At 44.0% G+C, this 17,080-nt stretch overlaps 1 protein-coding gene across 2 annotated transcripts; it reads left to right on the top strand.

The window, feature by feature from the left end:
• Nucleotides 1-584: 584 nt before the first annotated feature.
• LOC142919526 (cyclin-J-like) lies at nt 585-13,119 on the top strand. 2 transcript variants are annotated; one of them, XM_076062468.1, is made up of 7 exons: nt 585-772; nt 1,506-1,629; nt 2,594-2,805; nt 2,927-3,039; nt 4,021-4,236; nt 7,760-7,919; nt 10,888-13,119. In XM_076062468.1, the coding sequence occupies exons 3-6, from the start codon at nt 2,724-2,726 to the stop codon at nt 7,772-7,774; spliced, it is 426 nt and encodes a 141-aa protein (XP_075918583.1). In that variant the 5' UTR covers nt 585-772; nt 1,506-1,629; nt 2,594-2,723; the 3' UTR covers nt 7,775-7,919; nt 10,888-13,119. The 2 variants fall into 2 exon arrangements, with proteins under 2 accessions (XP_075918583.1, XP_075918584.1); XM_076062469.1 differs by lacking the exons at nt 585-772; nt 1,506-1,629; nt 2,594-2,805; nt 4,021-4,236; nt 7,760-7,919 and having other exon boundaries at nt 2,961-3,039.
• The last annotated feature ends 3,961 nt before the right edge of the window (nt 13,120-17,080 follow it).

Here is a 17,080-nt window from a genome sequence, read left to right on the forward strand (position 1 = left end):
TGGGTCTCTATGGGTCTCTGTGGGTCTCTGTGGGTATGGGTCTCTGTGGGTCTGTGTGGGTCTCTATGAGTATGGGTCTGTGGGTCTATGTGAGTGTGGGTGTCTGTGGGTCTCTGTGAGTCTATGTGGGTCTCTATGAGTCTCTGTGGGTCTCTATGAGTATGGGTCTCTATGAGTCTGTGAGTCTGTGTGGGTCTCTATGAGTCTCTATGGGTCTGTGTGGGTCTCTATGAGTATGGGTCTCTGTGAGTATGGGTCTCTGTGGGTCTCTATGAGTCTCTGTGTGTCTCTGTGAGTATGGGTCTCTATGAGTCTGTGTGGGTCTCTGTGGGTCTCTATGAGTCTCTATGGGTCTGTGTGGGTCTCTATGAGTATGGGTCTCTGTGAGTATGGGTCTCTGTGGGTCTCTATGGGTCTGTGTGGGTCTTTCCCTCCCCCCCCCCCTTTATCCCCTGGCCGTCGCCTCCCCCTCGGGTGTCGGCCACGCCCACACCTCATCCAATCAGGAGTCTCTGGCTCACGGATGACGCGTCACCTCCAGCTTCCGGCGCTCAGCAGCACTTCCGGGGCGTGTAGAGTCCTGGGAGTCGGCGGCTGCGTCACGTGACCACTCCCACGTGGCTGCGTGCTGCCCGTTCCGTCCGTAGTTACCGTGAAAGACTTGAGACTTGCTGTATTTAGACTATATCGTGACATATTGAGGCGTTAAAACTATCACGGTTTGTTACTTGAACGATTTCCCTTCCCGCCGTGTAATAATGGGCAGTGTTTGGTAAGACTGTTGTTTTGTTTTTCATCATAACGGGACACATTTTTTACATTATTCCACATGCATAGCGGGGGGTAGGGTGTGAGCTTGAGACGTTTGGAAGCCGGTTTAGCATGAACACTTTAAGATTTCGTCAATAATGTAATCGGTCTTGCTCAAGCAAATACATTATGAAATTTGCACACGTGTCAATAACGATTGAATTTTTTTACACGTGGAAAAATGTGTTCTATTTTTTTGCAAAAAATTGCAAATGCAGTTTATTTTCCAAGTGTTGTGAAAGCCTTTATTCTTAATGCTCTGTTGAGCACGAAGTGCCCGTGGGTATAACCTGTGGTAATCCCCATATATACAAAAGGCAAAGTTGTGAATGTGTGTGTTGTCTGTACTTCTCCACATGCAACAAACTGGAAATTTGCCATGTGGGTACTTTCCAGGCTGTACACCATGCAAACATTATACAAATACACTTTTGTATTTTTTTAGGGGGGGGGGAGCTCAATAATGCATTTTATTTTTTGCACGGCAAGTGAGCTGTGACGTCAAATCTGTCACGTGACCACTTGTGTGCACCCAGCACGTGCCTGTCCAAGTAATAAACTCCACTCGTTAACACTTGTGTGCACCCAGCACGTGCCTGTCCAAGTAATAAACTCCACTCGTGAACACTTGTGTGTACCCAGCACATGCCTGTCCAAGTAATAAACTCCACTCGTGAACACTTGTGTGCACCCAGCACGTGCCTGCCCAAGTAATAAACTCCTGAGCACGAGGCGCGAGCGACTAACCAAGACATGGACAGAAGAGAGTGGTGGCAAGGCGAGTTGGCAGACGACATCTACCGCGTCCTTCGAGAGAAGGTATCCGCCTCTCTCGTCAATAGGCCTCCTACACGCAGACGCGAATCCTACGAACTGATTTACACGGCACGTACGTTTGGGTGCTCGACTCGCAGTGAGTGGGTTGCAAGTTCAATCCTGGCCAGCGGATCAACCCAGCCCCCTATCTCTCCGGGGACTATAACATGAGCAATACGGTTCGAAGAATAAAAGTGGCTGTGCTTTGGAGCTACGGATCTCCACACCTCGTGGTTTTGTTTCATCATAGGCTGAGGACTATTCTTAGCTCTTTCGGTAAAGTCACGTTGAAGGGAAACAATAAAATAATAATATATATAAAACAATAAAAAAATATCACGACATTTCAACCATAACACAAACGGTCGTCATCAGGTGTGTCGGTTTGCATAAAGTTATCTATTTTAAAACGATTTATTTATTTATAAAAACGTCAGCGCCACGCGCAGCGATTTGGCAGTTTATTTAGAAGGACTAGTCCATCTATGTTCTGAAAAGAGGAGGGGGGAGACGAAAAATTAATGTATGCTGTCTGAAAGCCACTGTAAGCGTGAACAATCAATTAAGACCTGAAATGGTTTATCAAATCTTTCCAATGATTGCTAAGCCAGAATCCATCTTCTCGGTTGAAATTGTCTCTGTGCTTGTATATGTGGATAACCTCATGAACGAATCTCTCATGGTAGCCAGATGGCTTACAAAGGCTGAGAACTACCGAATTAGTTCTTCGCCATCTTTCACTCGCTTGAAAAGGGAGACAATTTTGGCCCGTGGCTTTTGTCACTCTTGGTTTGCGTGACGGCGAAAGTTAAATGCTGTGGCCCACCGTAACCGGGCACGTCGCCTCCTTCGACCCCCAGAATAATCTATTATCGTTTCAAAACACCTCTTGACCTCTTGACCCAACTCCACAGCGTCCCAACTGCCCTACCAAACCCCGCGTCCTCTTTTTGTTTTTCCCTCGCAGGAGCTGTCGCTGCCTCGGTTTTGCGCTACGCTCGCCCCAGCTGCACCTCCGTCGCCACTTCGTCGACCTCCTGGCAACGCTGAGCGAGCACCTGCAGCTGAGTGTGGCCACGCACCACCTGGCCATCGCGATGTTAGACGTGTTCATGGACCGCCACGACATCACCGTCCTCTGCCTCTACACCTGCTCAATCTGCTACCTCATTATAGCAGGTCGGTCAATCGCTCACGTGCCCACCCACCCACCCGATCACCCGATCACTCGCTCATTTCTCGCTCGTACGCTTGGTCGCTTGCTCACCGTCGGCATGCGTGTCCCTGACACCCTGCGCAGCCAAGTTCGAGGAGATGGATGAGCAGGTGCCGCGACTGGACTGGGTGAACCGGCTGGAGGTGATGACCAAGCAAGGGCTAAGTCTGTCCAAGGAGGAATTGCAGCAGACGGAGGTAGCTGCATGCCCCTATTAATTCAGCATGCAATGTTTCACCCCAGAACCGTTCCGTGCATTGTCATGATTCAAGGTCACGATTTGATTCAAGAAACCAATTGTTTCGTCTTGTTACTTTACAATCTTACTCTGTGGGTCTGTCGGTAAAGTCACGTAGATGGAAAAATAATTTTAAAAAATCACGACGTTTCGATGGCAACACAAGCAGTTGTCCTCAGGTGATTGCTTGTGTTGCGATCGAAACGTCAAAGACCCAAAGAGTATGAACACATCATCTCTGTTTCATGCCAACTAATTATTCTGTAAACAATTTGAATGTACAGCCCGAATTTGAATATAGAAGCGTGTCTTCTTACTAGATAACAGGAAGGCAAAAGCTGCAGAATAACATTACCACAGCAGACCTGACGAATGAACGTGGAGTGGTGCAGGAAATTCTCCCTTCCTATGGTGGGGCTCAGTCTCTCCGTAAAACAATCACCCCGTGACGATTTGCTTGCGTTGCGATCGAAACATCGTGATATTTTTTGTTAATTTTTCAATCTACGTGGCTTTACCGAAAGACCCAAAAGAATATGATCGTCTTCTTTGGTTCTTTCGGTAAAGTCACGTAGAATGAGAATAAAATAATCACTTGATGAAATAAATAACACAATAATGAGAATATTATTGTGTTATTTTATCAATGTATTATTTTATTCTCATTCTACGTGGTGACTTTACCGAAAGAACCAAAGAAGATGAATCCTTGCAGTCACGAAAGCTTTAAATCGAAATTTAATATGATGGTCATTGCATTTACCCGTGCAGACGAAGGGCCGAGTTGACTCCTTGACCAGACATTTGAACTGTTTTGCGAGCCACGCACCAAATAAACCCTCCAGGCAACACGCAGCAGCGTGGCGGACTGAATGCTTCACGGAGTGGTGGCAGCTGTGCCGTGCCAGCCCACTCTCCCATCTGCCTCCCCCCTGCACAGTTCCTGCTGCTGTGTACACTCGACTGGAACCTGTGCACGCCCACAGCGGCGCACTTCGTGAACTACTTCCTGTGGCTGTCGCGGCGTGAGGACGCCCCGGCTGGAGGCTCGTCCTACCGGCACGCGTACACGACCAAGTACACGGCCCACTTCCTTCAGCTCACCCTGCAAGGTGCTCGCAGAGCTGTAGAGGAGCGCTTCGTAGGCAACGCTAAGGTGACCAGCGAAGAAGGGACAGTGCCTGAAACGTCACCGAATATATATATTTTTTCCAACGTCGGAATGTTGATTTTCTTAGCTCTTTCGGTAAAGTCACGTTGAAGGGAAACAATAAAATAATAAAATATATATAAAACAATAAAAAATCTCACGACGTTTCGACCATAACACAAACGGTCGTCATCAGGTGTGTCGGTTTGCATTAATTTATTTATTTTATAACGGGGTATTTAAAAAAACGTCAGCGCCACGCGCAGCGATTTAGCAGTTTATTTAGAAGGACGAGTCCATCTATGTTCTGAAAAGAGGAGGGGGGAGACGAAAAATTAATGTATGCTGTCTGAAAGCCACCGTAAGCGTGAACATGTCTTAATTGATTGTTCACGCTTACGGTGGCTTTCAGACAACATACATTAATGTTTCGTCTCCCCCCTCCTCTTTTCAGAACATAGATGGACTCGTCCTTCTAAACAAACTGCCAAATCGCTGCCCGTAGCGCTAACGTTTTTTATAAATAAATAAATAAACACACACAAACACCTATTCTTAGTTTTTTTCGGTAAAGTCACGTTGAAGAGAAACAACAAAATAATAAAATATATAAAACAATAAAAAAATTCTCACGACGTTTCGACCATAACTCAAACGGTCCTCTTCAGGTGTGTTGGTTTGCATCAATTTATTTATAAACGGCGCATTTATTTATTTATAAAAAACGTTAGCGTCACGCGCAGCGATTTGGCAGTTTACCCAGGACTAGTCCATCTATATTTTGAAAAGAGGAGGGGGGAGACGAAATTTTTTATAATGTATGCTGTCTGAAAGCCAATGTAAGCGTGAACAATCAATTAAGAACTGAAATGGTTTATCAAATATTTCCAATGATTGCTAAGATAGAATCCATCTTCTCGGTTGAAATTGTCTCTGTGCTTGTATATGTGGATAGCCTCATGAACGAATCTCTCATGGAAGCCAGATGGCTTACAAAGAACCTCTGTCTTGGAAAAGTCAATGGCATGTGAGCCTACTGAATTAGAACAATGATCTGCTACGGCCGAGGTGTTGGTCCTACCGTGTTTAAGGTCTGCTTTGTGTTCACGAATGCGGTCCGAGACATGGCGTTTGGTTTCTCCAATGTAACTACTACCACAGAGGCAACTTAGTTTGTAGACACCAGGGTATTGTATGTCCGGAATCACATCTTTTACAGACGGAACCAGATCACGGATTTTATGTAATGTGTTGAAACGGACCTGGATCTTGTGTTTATTCAAGATTTTGGAGATCTTTTTTGTGATCCCAGCAATGTAGGGTAAAGTGATGGTTTTGAAAGGCTCCTCAAGAGGGTTCTTCTTCATGGTTTGAGTGATACCATTGGAATCATTGAAGACTTGGTTCATCAAGGACTAAACACTGAGGTACCCCCCCTGGTGAGACACTGTTTAACCAATACATACTTCACTTGGAATGGAACTTTCTACAAACAAACTGAGGGCACCCCAATGGGCTCCCCCCTTTCTCCAGTTATAGCTAACATTTTCATGCAGAAATTTGAGACTGACGCCATCCAGACTGCCACTCTGCGCCCAACCTTATGGAAGAGGTACGTGGATGACACTTTTGTCATCTGGCCACATGGCCGGCCTGCTCTAGACCAATTCTTCGACCACATCAATTCCATACACCCAGCCATCAGATTTACCATGGAAGTCGAAATAGATGGCAAGATACCTTTTTTGGATGTCCTAATTAAAAAGAGACCTGATGGTTCAATGAGCCACTCTGTCTACAGGAAAGCTACCCATACGGATGCTTATCTGAAACCGGATTCCCACCACCATCCATCACAGAAGAATTCTCTCATCAAGACTCTGTATCATAGAGCCCAATGCATATCCGACCAGGAACACATAAGCAGTAAACTCAAGCACGTACACCAAGCTCTTAGGGCTAATGGTTACTCCGACTATACAATCCGCAAAGCTATCACTCAAACCATGAAGAAGAACCCTCTTGAGGAGCCTTTCAAAACCATCACTTTACCCTACATTGCTGGGATCACAAAAAAGATCTCCAAAATCTTGAATAAACACAAGATCCAGGTCCGTTTCAACACATTACATAATATCCGTGATCTGGTTCCGTCTGTAAAAAATATAATTCCGGACATACAATACCCTGGTGTCTACAAACTAAGTTGCCTCTGTGGTAGTAGTTACATTTGAGAAACCAAACGCCATGTCTCGGACCGCATTCGTGAACACAAAGCAGACCTTAAACACGGTAGGACCAACACCTCGGCCGTAGCAGATCATTGTTCTAATTCAGTAGGCTCACATGCCATTGACTTTTCCAAGACAGAGGTTCTTTGTAAGCCATCTGGCTTCCATGAGAGATTCGTTCATGAGGCTATCCACATATACAAGCACAGAGACAATTTCAACCAAGAAGATGGATTCTATCTTAGCAATCATTGGAAATATTTGATAAACCATTTCAGTTCTTAATTGATTGTTCACGCTTACATTGGCTTTCAGACAGCATACATTATAAAAAATTTCGTCTCCCCCCTCCTCTTTTCAAAATATAGATGGACTAGTTCTGGGTAAACTGCCAAATCGCTGCGCGTGACGCTAACGTTTTTTTCTAAATAAATAAATGCGCCGTTTAAAAATAAATTTATGCAAACCAACACACCTGAAGATGACCGTTTGAGTTATGGTCGAAACGTCGTGAGAATTTTTTATTGGTATATATATTTTATTATTTTGTTGTTTCTCTTCAACGTGACTTTACCGAAAAAACTGAGAATATGAATTACTGCAGTCACGAAAGCTTTAAATAAAAACACACAAACACCGTTAAATAAATAAATAAATGAAAACCTCCACTTCTTTCAAATGTTTCTTGCCGTTGCTTTTCACACCTGATGATGACCGTTTGTGTTATGGTCGAAACGTCGTGAGAATTTTTATTGTTATATATATTTTATTATTTTATTGTTTCCCTTCAACGTGGTGACTTTACCGAAAGAGCTAAGAATATTAATTACTGCAGTCACGAAAGCTTTAAATCAAAATTTTAGTCGGAATGTTTGTTCAAATGTTCAGGGTGCCGTTGGCCCAACGTTCCTCGTTCACTGGGTGCTTGTGCGTTTAAGCGTCTGTGTGTGTGCCTGCCTGTCATTCCTGTGTGCAGGGTAGAGGTGGCATAGCGGTTAGCGCTACGCTGCAGCTACGACCCTGGACACCCTGCTGGTCCAATGCCCGCTCACGGCTATCACCAGTGACGATTATCTGAACCGGTCCTGGGCCTCCCCTAGGTCGACTCGGCCTCAAATGAGTAACTCAATGCGGTGTGTAAACATCGCTAGCACTGGGGAGACAAAGGCGGCCGGGCGTGGTGCTGGCCACCCACCCCCTCGTGTGCCGTGCCGGCCTTCATAGGTGCTCGCTAACAGCACTTGCCCCAACAGTCTGTTAAGGCTAAACGGAGGGTTTTTGTCTTTGTGTGTATGCAGACCACGTATTCCTGAGTTTCCGTCCATCCGTGGTGGCGGCTGCAAGCATAGCATTGGCCCGTATAGAAGTGAAGCTGCCCTCTGCGTGGACTCTGTACATGCAACACTTCACTGGCCTTGCCTGGGAGATGATCCTGCCGTGCGCGGAGCAGCTGATTTGGTGATTTGCACGACAAAACAACACAAAGCTCTCCTAAGTGACCGTTTAAGAGACCTATTAAGGCTGAGTTGTGGCTCACGAGGCAGCAACGTGCTCTTTTCTCTCCACAATTTATGTTTACAAACCAATACCGGTTACCCGTTAAAGCCGAATTTACCCAAGGGAAATTGAATACAGGTTATGCGTCGCTGCCCGAACCATCACTGCGGCCCAAAACCATCACTGCTTTAAGATTAACTGTTAGTCAAAGTGAAAGTGGTCTCCCAGGTCAAATGAGCGATGTCGGTGGGACCGAGGTAGTCGTGTCAATCCAACATTCACACGGTGGAGGCCAGTGTCTCCAGAGGACAAATACTGTTGTCAAGTTGGCATGACGAGAGACTACTAAAAAAAAACACAACGAGTATGCCATTGTGCAACAGATGGCAAATAAATTTTGATTTAAAGCTTTCGTGACTGCAGTAATTCATATTCTTAGTTTTTTCGGTAAAGTCACGTTGAAGAGAAACAACAAAATAACAAAATATATATAAAATAATAAAAATTCTCACGACGTTTCGACCATAACTCAAACGGTCATCATCAGGTGTGTCGGTTTGCATAAATTTATTTAGAAAACGGCATATTTATTTATTTATTTATATAAAAATAACGTTTGCGTCACGCGCAACGATTGGCTGTTTGCCAGGACTAGTCCATCTATTTTTTGAAAAGAGGAGGGGGGAGACGAAATTTGTTTTTATGTATGCTGTCTGAAAGCCACTGTAAGCGTGAACAATCAATCAAGAACTGAAATGATTTATCAAATCTTTCCAATGATTGCTAAGATAGAATCCATCTTCTCGGTTGAAATTGTCTCTGTGTTTGTATATGTGGATAGCTTCATGAACGAATCTCTCATGGAAGCCAGATGGCTTACAAAGAACCTCCGTCTTGGAAAAGTCAATGGCATGTGAGCCTACTGAATTAGAACAATGATCTGCTACGGCCGAGGTGTTGGTCCTACCGTGTTTAAGGTCTGCTTTATGTTCACGAATGCGGTCCGAGATATGGCGTTTGGTTTCTCCAATGTAACTACTACCACAGAGGCAACTTAGTTTGTAGACACCAGGGTATTGTATGTCCGGAATCACATCTTTTACAGACGGAACCAGATCACGGATTTTATGTAATGTGTTGAAACGGACCTGGATCTTGTGTTTATTCAAGATTTTGGAGATCTTGAGGAGCCTTTCAAAACCATCACTTTACCCTACATTGCTGGGATCACAAAAAAGATCTCCAAAATCTTGAATAAACACAAGATCCACGTCCGTTTCAACACATTACATAAAATCCGTGATCTGGTTCCGTCTGTAAAAGATGTGATTCCGGACATACAATACCCTGGTGTCTACAAACTAAGTTGCCTCTGTGGTAGTAGTTACATTGGAGAAACCAAACGCCATATCTCGGACCGCATTCGTGAACATAAAGCAGACCTTAAACACGGTAGGACCAACACCTCGGCCATAGCAGATCATTGTTCTAATTCAGTAGGCTCACATGCCATTGACTTTTCCAAGACGGAGGTTCTTTGTAAGCCATCTGGCTTCCATGAGAGATTCGTTCATGAAGCTATCCACATATACAAACACAGAGACAATTTCAACCGAGAAGATGGATTCTATCTTAGCAATCATTGGAAAGATTTGATAAATCATTTCAGTTCTTGATTGATTGTTCACGCTTACAGTGGCTTTCAGACAGCATACATAAAAACAAATTTCGTCTCCCCCCTCCTCTTTTCAAAAAATAGATGGACTAGTCCTGGCAAACAGCCAATCGTTGCGCGTGACGCAAACGTTATTTATATATATAAATAAATAAATATGCCGTTTCCAAAATAAATTTATGCAAACCGACACACCTGATGATGACCGTTTGAGTTATGGTCGAAACGTCGTGAGAATTTTTATTGTTTTATATATATTTTGTTGTTTCTCTTCAACGTGACTTTACCGAAAAAACTAAGAATAAGATGGCAAATATTTTAAACAATATCCATGACGACTAAATGAAGCTGATATGTGGATTCCTGTGCGTGCGAATTTCACGTCCTAGTCCATCACGGATGCCCTGAGACTCGGTGAGGCGCTCCAGCATTACCCATGGTGCCTTGTGACTCATTGGTAGATGGGCCCTTATGGTTGAGGTTTCTCATCACCTTGCTGAATTAAATAAGCAGATGAACGCTAAACGATTAGACATTCCTCTGGTGCTGTTGCTGGCTTCTTAGTATTTTGGGCCTGTGCTTAGCAACCGTTATTTAAACATAACAACATTAAGTTGCACACTCTTAATTTTTAGAGATTGGAGAGTATGGTTTTCAGATTTTGCCCCAGGGTTGTTTCCACTTATGTTATATTGAGGACAAACTACTACAAACGACAGTACTATGCAGTGGTGTTAATTACTGCAGTACATCTTAGATGTTTTTATTGATGTTAAATTATTATATTGCTGTCAAGGGCACGGTGTGATATTGGGTTCAATGATCACAAGATGGGCGTGAACCTAACATTATTAGACCCACATGCATGGACCTGTGTGTGTCAAGATGGGCTTGAACCTAACATGATTAGACACACAGGCATGGACCTGTGTGTGTCAAGATGGGCTTGAACCTAACATGATTAGACCCACAGGCATGGACCTGTGTGTGTCAAGATGGGCTTGAACCTAACATGATTAGACACACAGGCATGGACCTGTGTGTGTCAAGATGGGCTTGAACCTAACATGATTAGACCCACAGGCATGGACCTGTGTGTGTCAAGATGGGCTTGAAGCTAACATGATTAGACCCACAGGCATGGACCTGTGTGTGTCAAGATGGGCTTGAACCTAACATGATTAGACACACACAGGCATGGACCTGTGTGTCTGTTCTAACTCTACGTCCTCCCCCTGTGTTCGAACTCTTCAGTAAATACAACTTCAACAGGAAGCAGGTCATGGAGCTTCAGGAAAATCCTGCTGTCCACTCTGAGCAGCCCTCCCACTCAGCCTCAGCCATACCACGTGTGCCTCTTCACCAGTCAACTCTACAGCAGCAGCAGCAGCAGCCACAGCCACTACAGCAGCAGCAGCAACAGCAGCAGCCACAGCAGCAGCAGCAGCCACAACAACAGCAGCAGCCACAGCAGCAGCAGCAACAGCAGCAGCAACAGCAGCAGCAACAGCAGCAACAACAGCAGCAGCAGCAACAGCAGCAACAGCAGCAACAGCAGCAGCCACAGCAGCAGCCACAGCAGCAGCAACAACAGCAACAAATGATGCAGCAGCAGCAACTGCAGCAGCAGCAGAAACCACAGCAGCAGCAGCAGCCACAACAACAACAGCAGCAGGAGCAATAGCAGCAGGAGGAGCAGCAGCAGCCACAGCAGCAGCCACAGCAACAGCCACAGTAGCTGCAGCAGCAGCCACAGCAACAACAACAACAGCAGCAGCAACAGCAGCAGCCACAGCAGCAGCAGCCACAGCAGCAGCAGCAACAACAGCAGCAGGAGGAGCAGCATCTGGTGCCCAAGTCGGTGCAGACGCCACCTGTGGAGGTGGGTCAGGAGATGGAGTCGTCGTCGCCGCCGCTGCCGCCGCCGTTCAGCAACATTTGGGATGACCACGTTTTGGCCGCGCAAGCCGCGTGTCAGCAGGAACCTGACCATCGAGCCGCACAACAGATAGATCGGCAGGCTGTGCGGCGATTGCTGTTGCGTTTTCGGCAGGGCACCGATTTCAGGAATGCAGAACACGGAGCGAGTTGTCGGTCAAAGCTCAGCTCGTCAGAGCTTTGGTCGGCAAGCTGGGGGGGTGGGGGGTGTTCAAGGAGGCTGTAGATCCATACTCTTTGGTTCTATTGGGTAAAGTCACGTAGGTAAAAAATAAAATAACAAAAATCACGACGTTTCGGCCACAACACAAGCGGCCTTCATCAGGTGAAGGGACGAGACTGTCTGGAGGACAGCGCTGGAGTGAGCTGTAGATTACCGGCAACGAAAGCGTCACAGAATCTTCGCGACGATTGCAAATTTAAATTAATGAGGCGTCGTGCCGCACACAATCCCGCGACATCGCAAACCGACTTCCGCTGGTCAAGAGGCCAGCCGAACGCCGACAAATAGTGGGTCGGCCTGCAGTTAAAAGCCACGCTGTTCGGGCCCGGCTCCACTCTGGCCATTTTATGTTTGGCCATGAATTCAAATGGCCAAAGAGACATAGTAAGAAAATGTCATCAAGCCTAAGTGAGCATTGGTTGATGCTTATTTTCACGGGAGTTTCTCAGCCAATGAAGGTATTTTTTAAGGACATGTCTGCGAAGTGATCGTTGCCGTTCCACAAAGCGGCACTTACTGCGTCAATCCCGGCGGAATAATTGGTCGCGAAAGCTTCCGTGTTAAACTGGAATAATTGCAGAATCTACCTCTTGTGTGGGAATTGAACTGGCGACTATCTGGTTATAGGTTGGACACTTTTATCACTGCGCTACACTGAACAACATTACCAAATACACTGAACATAATGTGCCATCTGTTTAGCCATTAAAATAAAAAATAACCATGCGTGGAATTTGTACCAATCTCATGTCTCTGTTTCGGGGCATAGTGTTAGCCCAAAGCCACCCAGACATTTCCATTAAACAGTGCGAACTGTGTCTGATACTTGTTTTTATATATTGCGACCTTATCACTTATGCACCTCTCAGAAAGAACGTGTATTCATGAAATTACGTGTAATTATAGGGATGGCAAAGTCGGTTTCGAAGTTTTCTGCATCAACATGTGAAAGATGCTGCTACGGACAGGTGTATTGCTGTAATTTCATTGTGGATAATTATGTACACTTTAAATGGGCACATTTAATCCTGTGTGTGACTGGGTGACAGCATTTATATTCAGAATTATCTCTTGCATGTGAGACAAGGGAATCATTAATTGTTTTAGACTATTAATTTAGAAAAAAATATGTTACTGATAAAACTGTCTTCCTGCTCAAACGATCATGGCAAGATATTCGTATTTGTGGCCCTGATCCAGTGTTGGTAATTCCTTTAATATCACCAACAAAGAGTATTTAAACCTGTAATTGACGAAAAAATCCGATCATAACAGCGCAGGTTGTAAAATCATGTTTTACTTGCAAATAAACGGTTTCTTCTTAAGCAGTGCATTGTGGTTCTCTTACCTTTGGTCACTGTCAAAATAAATCAGAGCAAATCTGACCGACTGCTGTCAGGTAGCACCAATACAGAGATGGGTAACTCTAGGCCCATGTAGTCATTGATCAGACTCATCAGTGTGGTATCACCACCAATACAGAGATGGGTAACTCTAGGCCCATTTAGTCATTGATCAGACTCATCAGTGTGGTATCACCACCAATACAAAGATGGGTAACTCTAGGCCCATGTAGTCATTGATCAGACTCATCAGTGTGGTATCACCACCAATACAAAGATGGGTAACTCTAGGTCCATGTAGTCATTGATCAGACTCATCGGTGTGGTATCATCACCAATACAGAGATGGGTAACTCTAGGCCCATTTAGTCATTGATCAGACTCATCAGTGTGGTATCACCAATACAGAGATGGGTAATTCATAATAAAGGTTTTTGGGTTAGATCGCGTTTATTTATAAATGTGTCGTAACCCTCCACCACCCGACATGGCCAATCAGCAAAAAAAGTGTCACGTTGACAAAAAGACAAATAGTTCACTACTTTAGCCCACCGGTGTGTTGAAGAGTGAATCCACATTTACAGTTTGAGTACGACGTTTCGCTGGTAAATACATCCAGCAATCATCGGGCAATTCGCCAGAATGGTAAAGCCCTCGCTTGCTCCCGGTTTTATATAGAGCAGCAGGGTGACGTCATCACTTAACTCATATCAGGTGCAGTGATTAGAGGCGGAGGGGGGGTATTGTAATTATATAATCGATTGATAATCAGTCAATGGTTATGATTAGTAATGAGTTGTAGATTAGTAATTCTTTAAATCAAAATGTAATGTGTATTATTTAATAATACGCTTCCAGGCCGCACTAAGCCTGTAGCTGTCAGAGCGATTAAAGTTATTCTTGTTCCTCTCAATTTCAATGGATTCTCTAATTAGTCTTTGCCAGTAATAATTCGTTTTACACACCACTGCAACATTGTCAAAATCAATTGAGTGTCCTTGTTGACAAGCATGTTCTGCCACTGCTGACAGTTGTGTTTGAGATAATTTAATATTTATCTGATGTTCTTTTAGTCTTACGCTGATGTTACGTCCCGTCTGTCCAATGTAGCAGCTGCCACATAAACAATTAATCCGATATACACCTTCTGTTGATAATTTAGGTAATGCGTCTTTAGTACAAGATACTAGTTTTTAAATTTTGTGTACTGTACCAAATCTTACTGTAATGTTTTGCTTTTGCAAAACACGGGCTAATTTGTCAGTTACTCCTGAGATATATGGAATTTTTATTGTTTTAACAATCTGGTCGCTTTCAGCAGTATTGCTTTGCGATCGTGATTTGGCATTCAGTGCTCTGTTAATTTGAGCATTATTGTAGCCATTCTGTCGTAGTGCGTCTTTAACGTGTTTAATCTCTCTCACTAGACTCTCACCATCTGACACTGTTTTAGCCCAATGTATGAGCGTCTTGATAAGAGAGGATTTCTGAGCTGGATGATGATGTGATTCTGCATTCAGATAGGTATCAGTGTGCGTTTGCTTTCTGTAAACGCTGTGTTATTTTACCGTTTAGGCCATGTCCAAGCAAAATATCTAGGAATGGGAGTGTGTTATTCACCTCCATTTCCATGGTGAACTGGATGGCCGGGTTTTGTGCATTGAGATGATTTAGAAAATCATTAAGTGTATCTTTACCATGTGGCCAGACAACCAGTGTCATCCACATATCTAAACCAAAAGGATGGTTTCAATGTGCTCGAGGCAAGTGCTCTTATTTCAAAGTTTTCCATGTACAAATTTGGTATAGCAGGGGATAAAGGAGAACCCATTGCTGCTCCTTCTTTTTGTTTAAAGAAATCCCCTCTCCATAAGAAATAAGTGTTATTTAAACAATGGCCATCAAGTTTCGGAATATCTTTTGGTAAACCGGTATTCTTTACTAGTGTATCAAGTAATTTAAGCGATTCGTCCACTGGAACCTTAGTGAACAGAGAAATCACATCGGAGTAAGTTTAATATCTTTAATCACATTCACAAGATGTTCTGAATTTTGGTCGCGAAAGCCTATGTGTTAAACTAAACAGAGATGGGTAACTCTAGGCCCATGTCATTGATCATACTCATCAGTGTGGTATCATCACCAATACAGAGATGGGTAACTCTAGGCCCATGTAGTCATTGATCAGACTCCATCAGTGTGGTATCATCACCAATACAGAGATGGGTAACTCTAGGCCCATTTAGTAATTGATCAGACTCATCAGTGTGGTATCATCACCAATACAGAGATGGGTAACTCTAGGCCCATGTAGTCATTGATCAGACTCATCAGTGTGGTATCACCACCAATACAGAGATGGATAACTCTAGGCCCATGTAGTCATTAATCAGACTCATGAGTGTGGTATCACCACCAATACAGAGATGGGTAACTCTAGGCCCATTTAGTCATTGATCAGACTCATCAGTGTGGTATCATCACCAATACAGAGATGGGTAACTCTAGGCCCATTTAGTGATTGATCAGACTCATCAGTGTGGTATCATCACCAATACAGAGATGGGTAACTCTAGGCCCATGTAGTCATTGATCAGACTCATCAGTGTGGTATCATCACCAATACAGAGATGGGTAACTCTAGGCCCATTTAGTCATTGATCAGACTCATCAGTGTGGTATCATCACCAATGCTCACTGCAGTGAAGACTGCCTCTGACAAGCCGCACATGTAGAGTTACCACTTTCACACCACGGGGTCAATTAGCTGGGCTAATTCAAAGCTGCTTGAGAAAAATACAATACAAACTCAGCGTCTGATGTCACACTACTGCTAAGGCAAGATGAGCCCATCAATAGTAACACTGTGTCTGTGTACACCTATGTTAACCACGCTGTGTGTGTGTACACCTATGTTAATCACACTGTGTGTGTGTACACCTATGTTAATCACACTGTGTGTGTGTACACCCCATGTTAATCACACTGTGTGTGTGTACACCTATGTTAATCACACTGTGTGTGTGTACACCCCATGTTAATCACACTGTGTGTGTACACCTATGTTAATTACACTGTGTGTGTGTGTACACCATGTTAATCACACTGTGTGTGTACACCTATGTTAATCACACTGTGTGTGTACACCTATGTTAATCACACTGTGTGTGTGTACACCATGTTAATCACACTGTGTGTGTACACCATGTTAATCACACTGTGTGTGTACACCTATGTTAACCACACTGTGTGTGTACACCATGTTAATCACACTGTGTGTGTGTACACCATGTTAATCACACTGTGTGTGTACACCATGTTAATCACACTGTGTGTACATGTTAATCACACTGTGTGTGTACACCATGTTAATCACACTGTGTGTGTGAACACCATGTTAATCACACACTGTGTGTGTGTACACCATGTTAATCACACAGTGTGTATGTACACCTATGTTAATCACACTGTGTGTGTGTACACCATGTTAATCACACTGTGTGTGTGTACATGTTAACCACACTGTGTGTGTACACCATGTTAATCACACTGTGTGTGTACACCATGTCAATCACACTGTGTGTGTACACCTATGTTAATCACACTGTGTGTGTACACCTATGTTAATCACACTGTGTGTGTGTACACCTATGTTAATCACACTGTGTGTGTACACCTCTGTTAATCACACTGTGTGTGTACACCATGTTAATCACACTGTGTGTGTACACCATGTTAATCACACTGTGTGTGTACACCTATGTTAATCACACTGTGTGTGTGTACACCATGTTAATCACACTGTGTGTGTACACCTATGTTAACTAAATGCCAACGTTGGCTCGACGTTGCATGTTTACTGGGTTTGAATTAAAATTTTGTGTTCTCGATGGAGTAATTTCTGCCCCTCTAAATTTTTCAACGCTTTTACCGAACTTGAAAA

This window comes from Petromyzon marinus, unplaced genomic scaffold (genome assembly GCF_048934315.1).
Source record: "Petromyzon marinus isolate PM22_M1 ecotype Great Lakes invasive population unplaced genomic scaffold, UKy_Petmar_22M1.pri1.0 PM_G_Scaffold_60, whole genome shotgun sequence".
Lineage (NCBI taxonomy): Eukaryota > Metazoa > Chordata > Hyperoartia > Petromyzontiformes > Petromyzontidae > Petromyzon > Petromyzon marinus.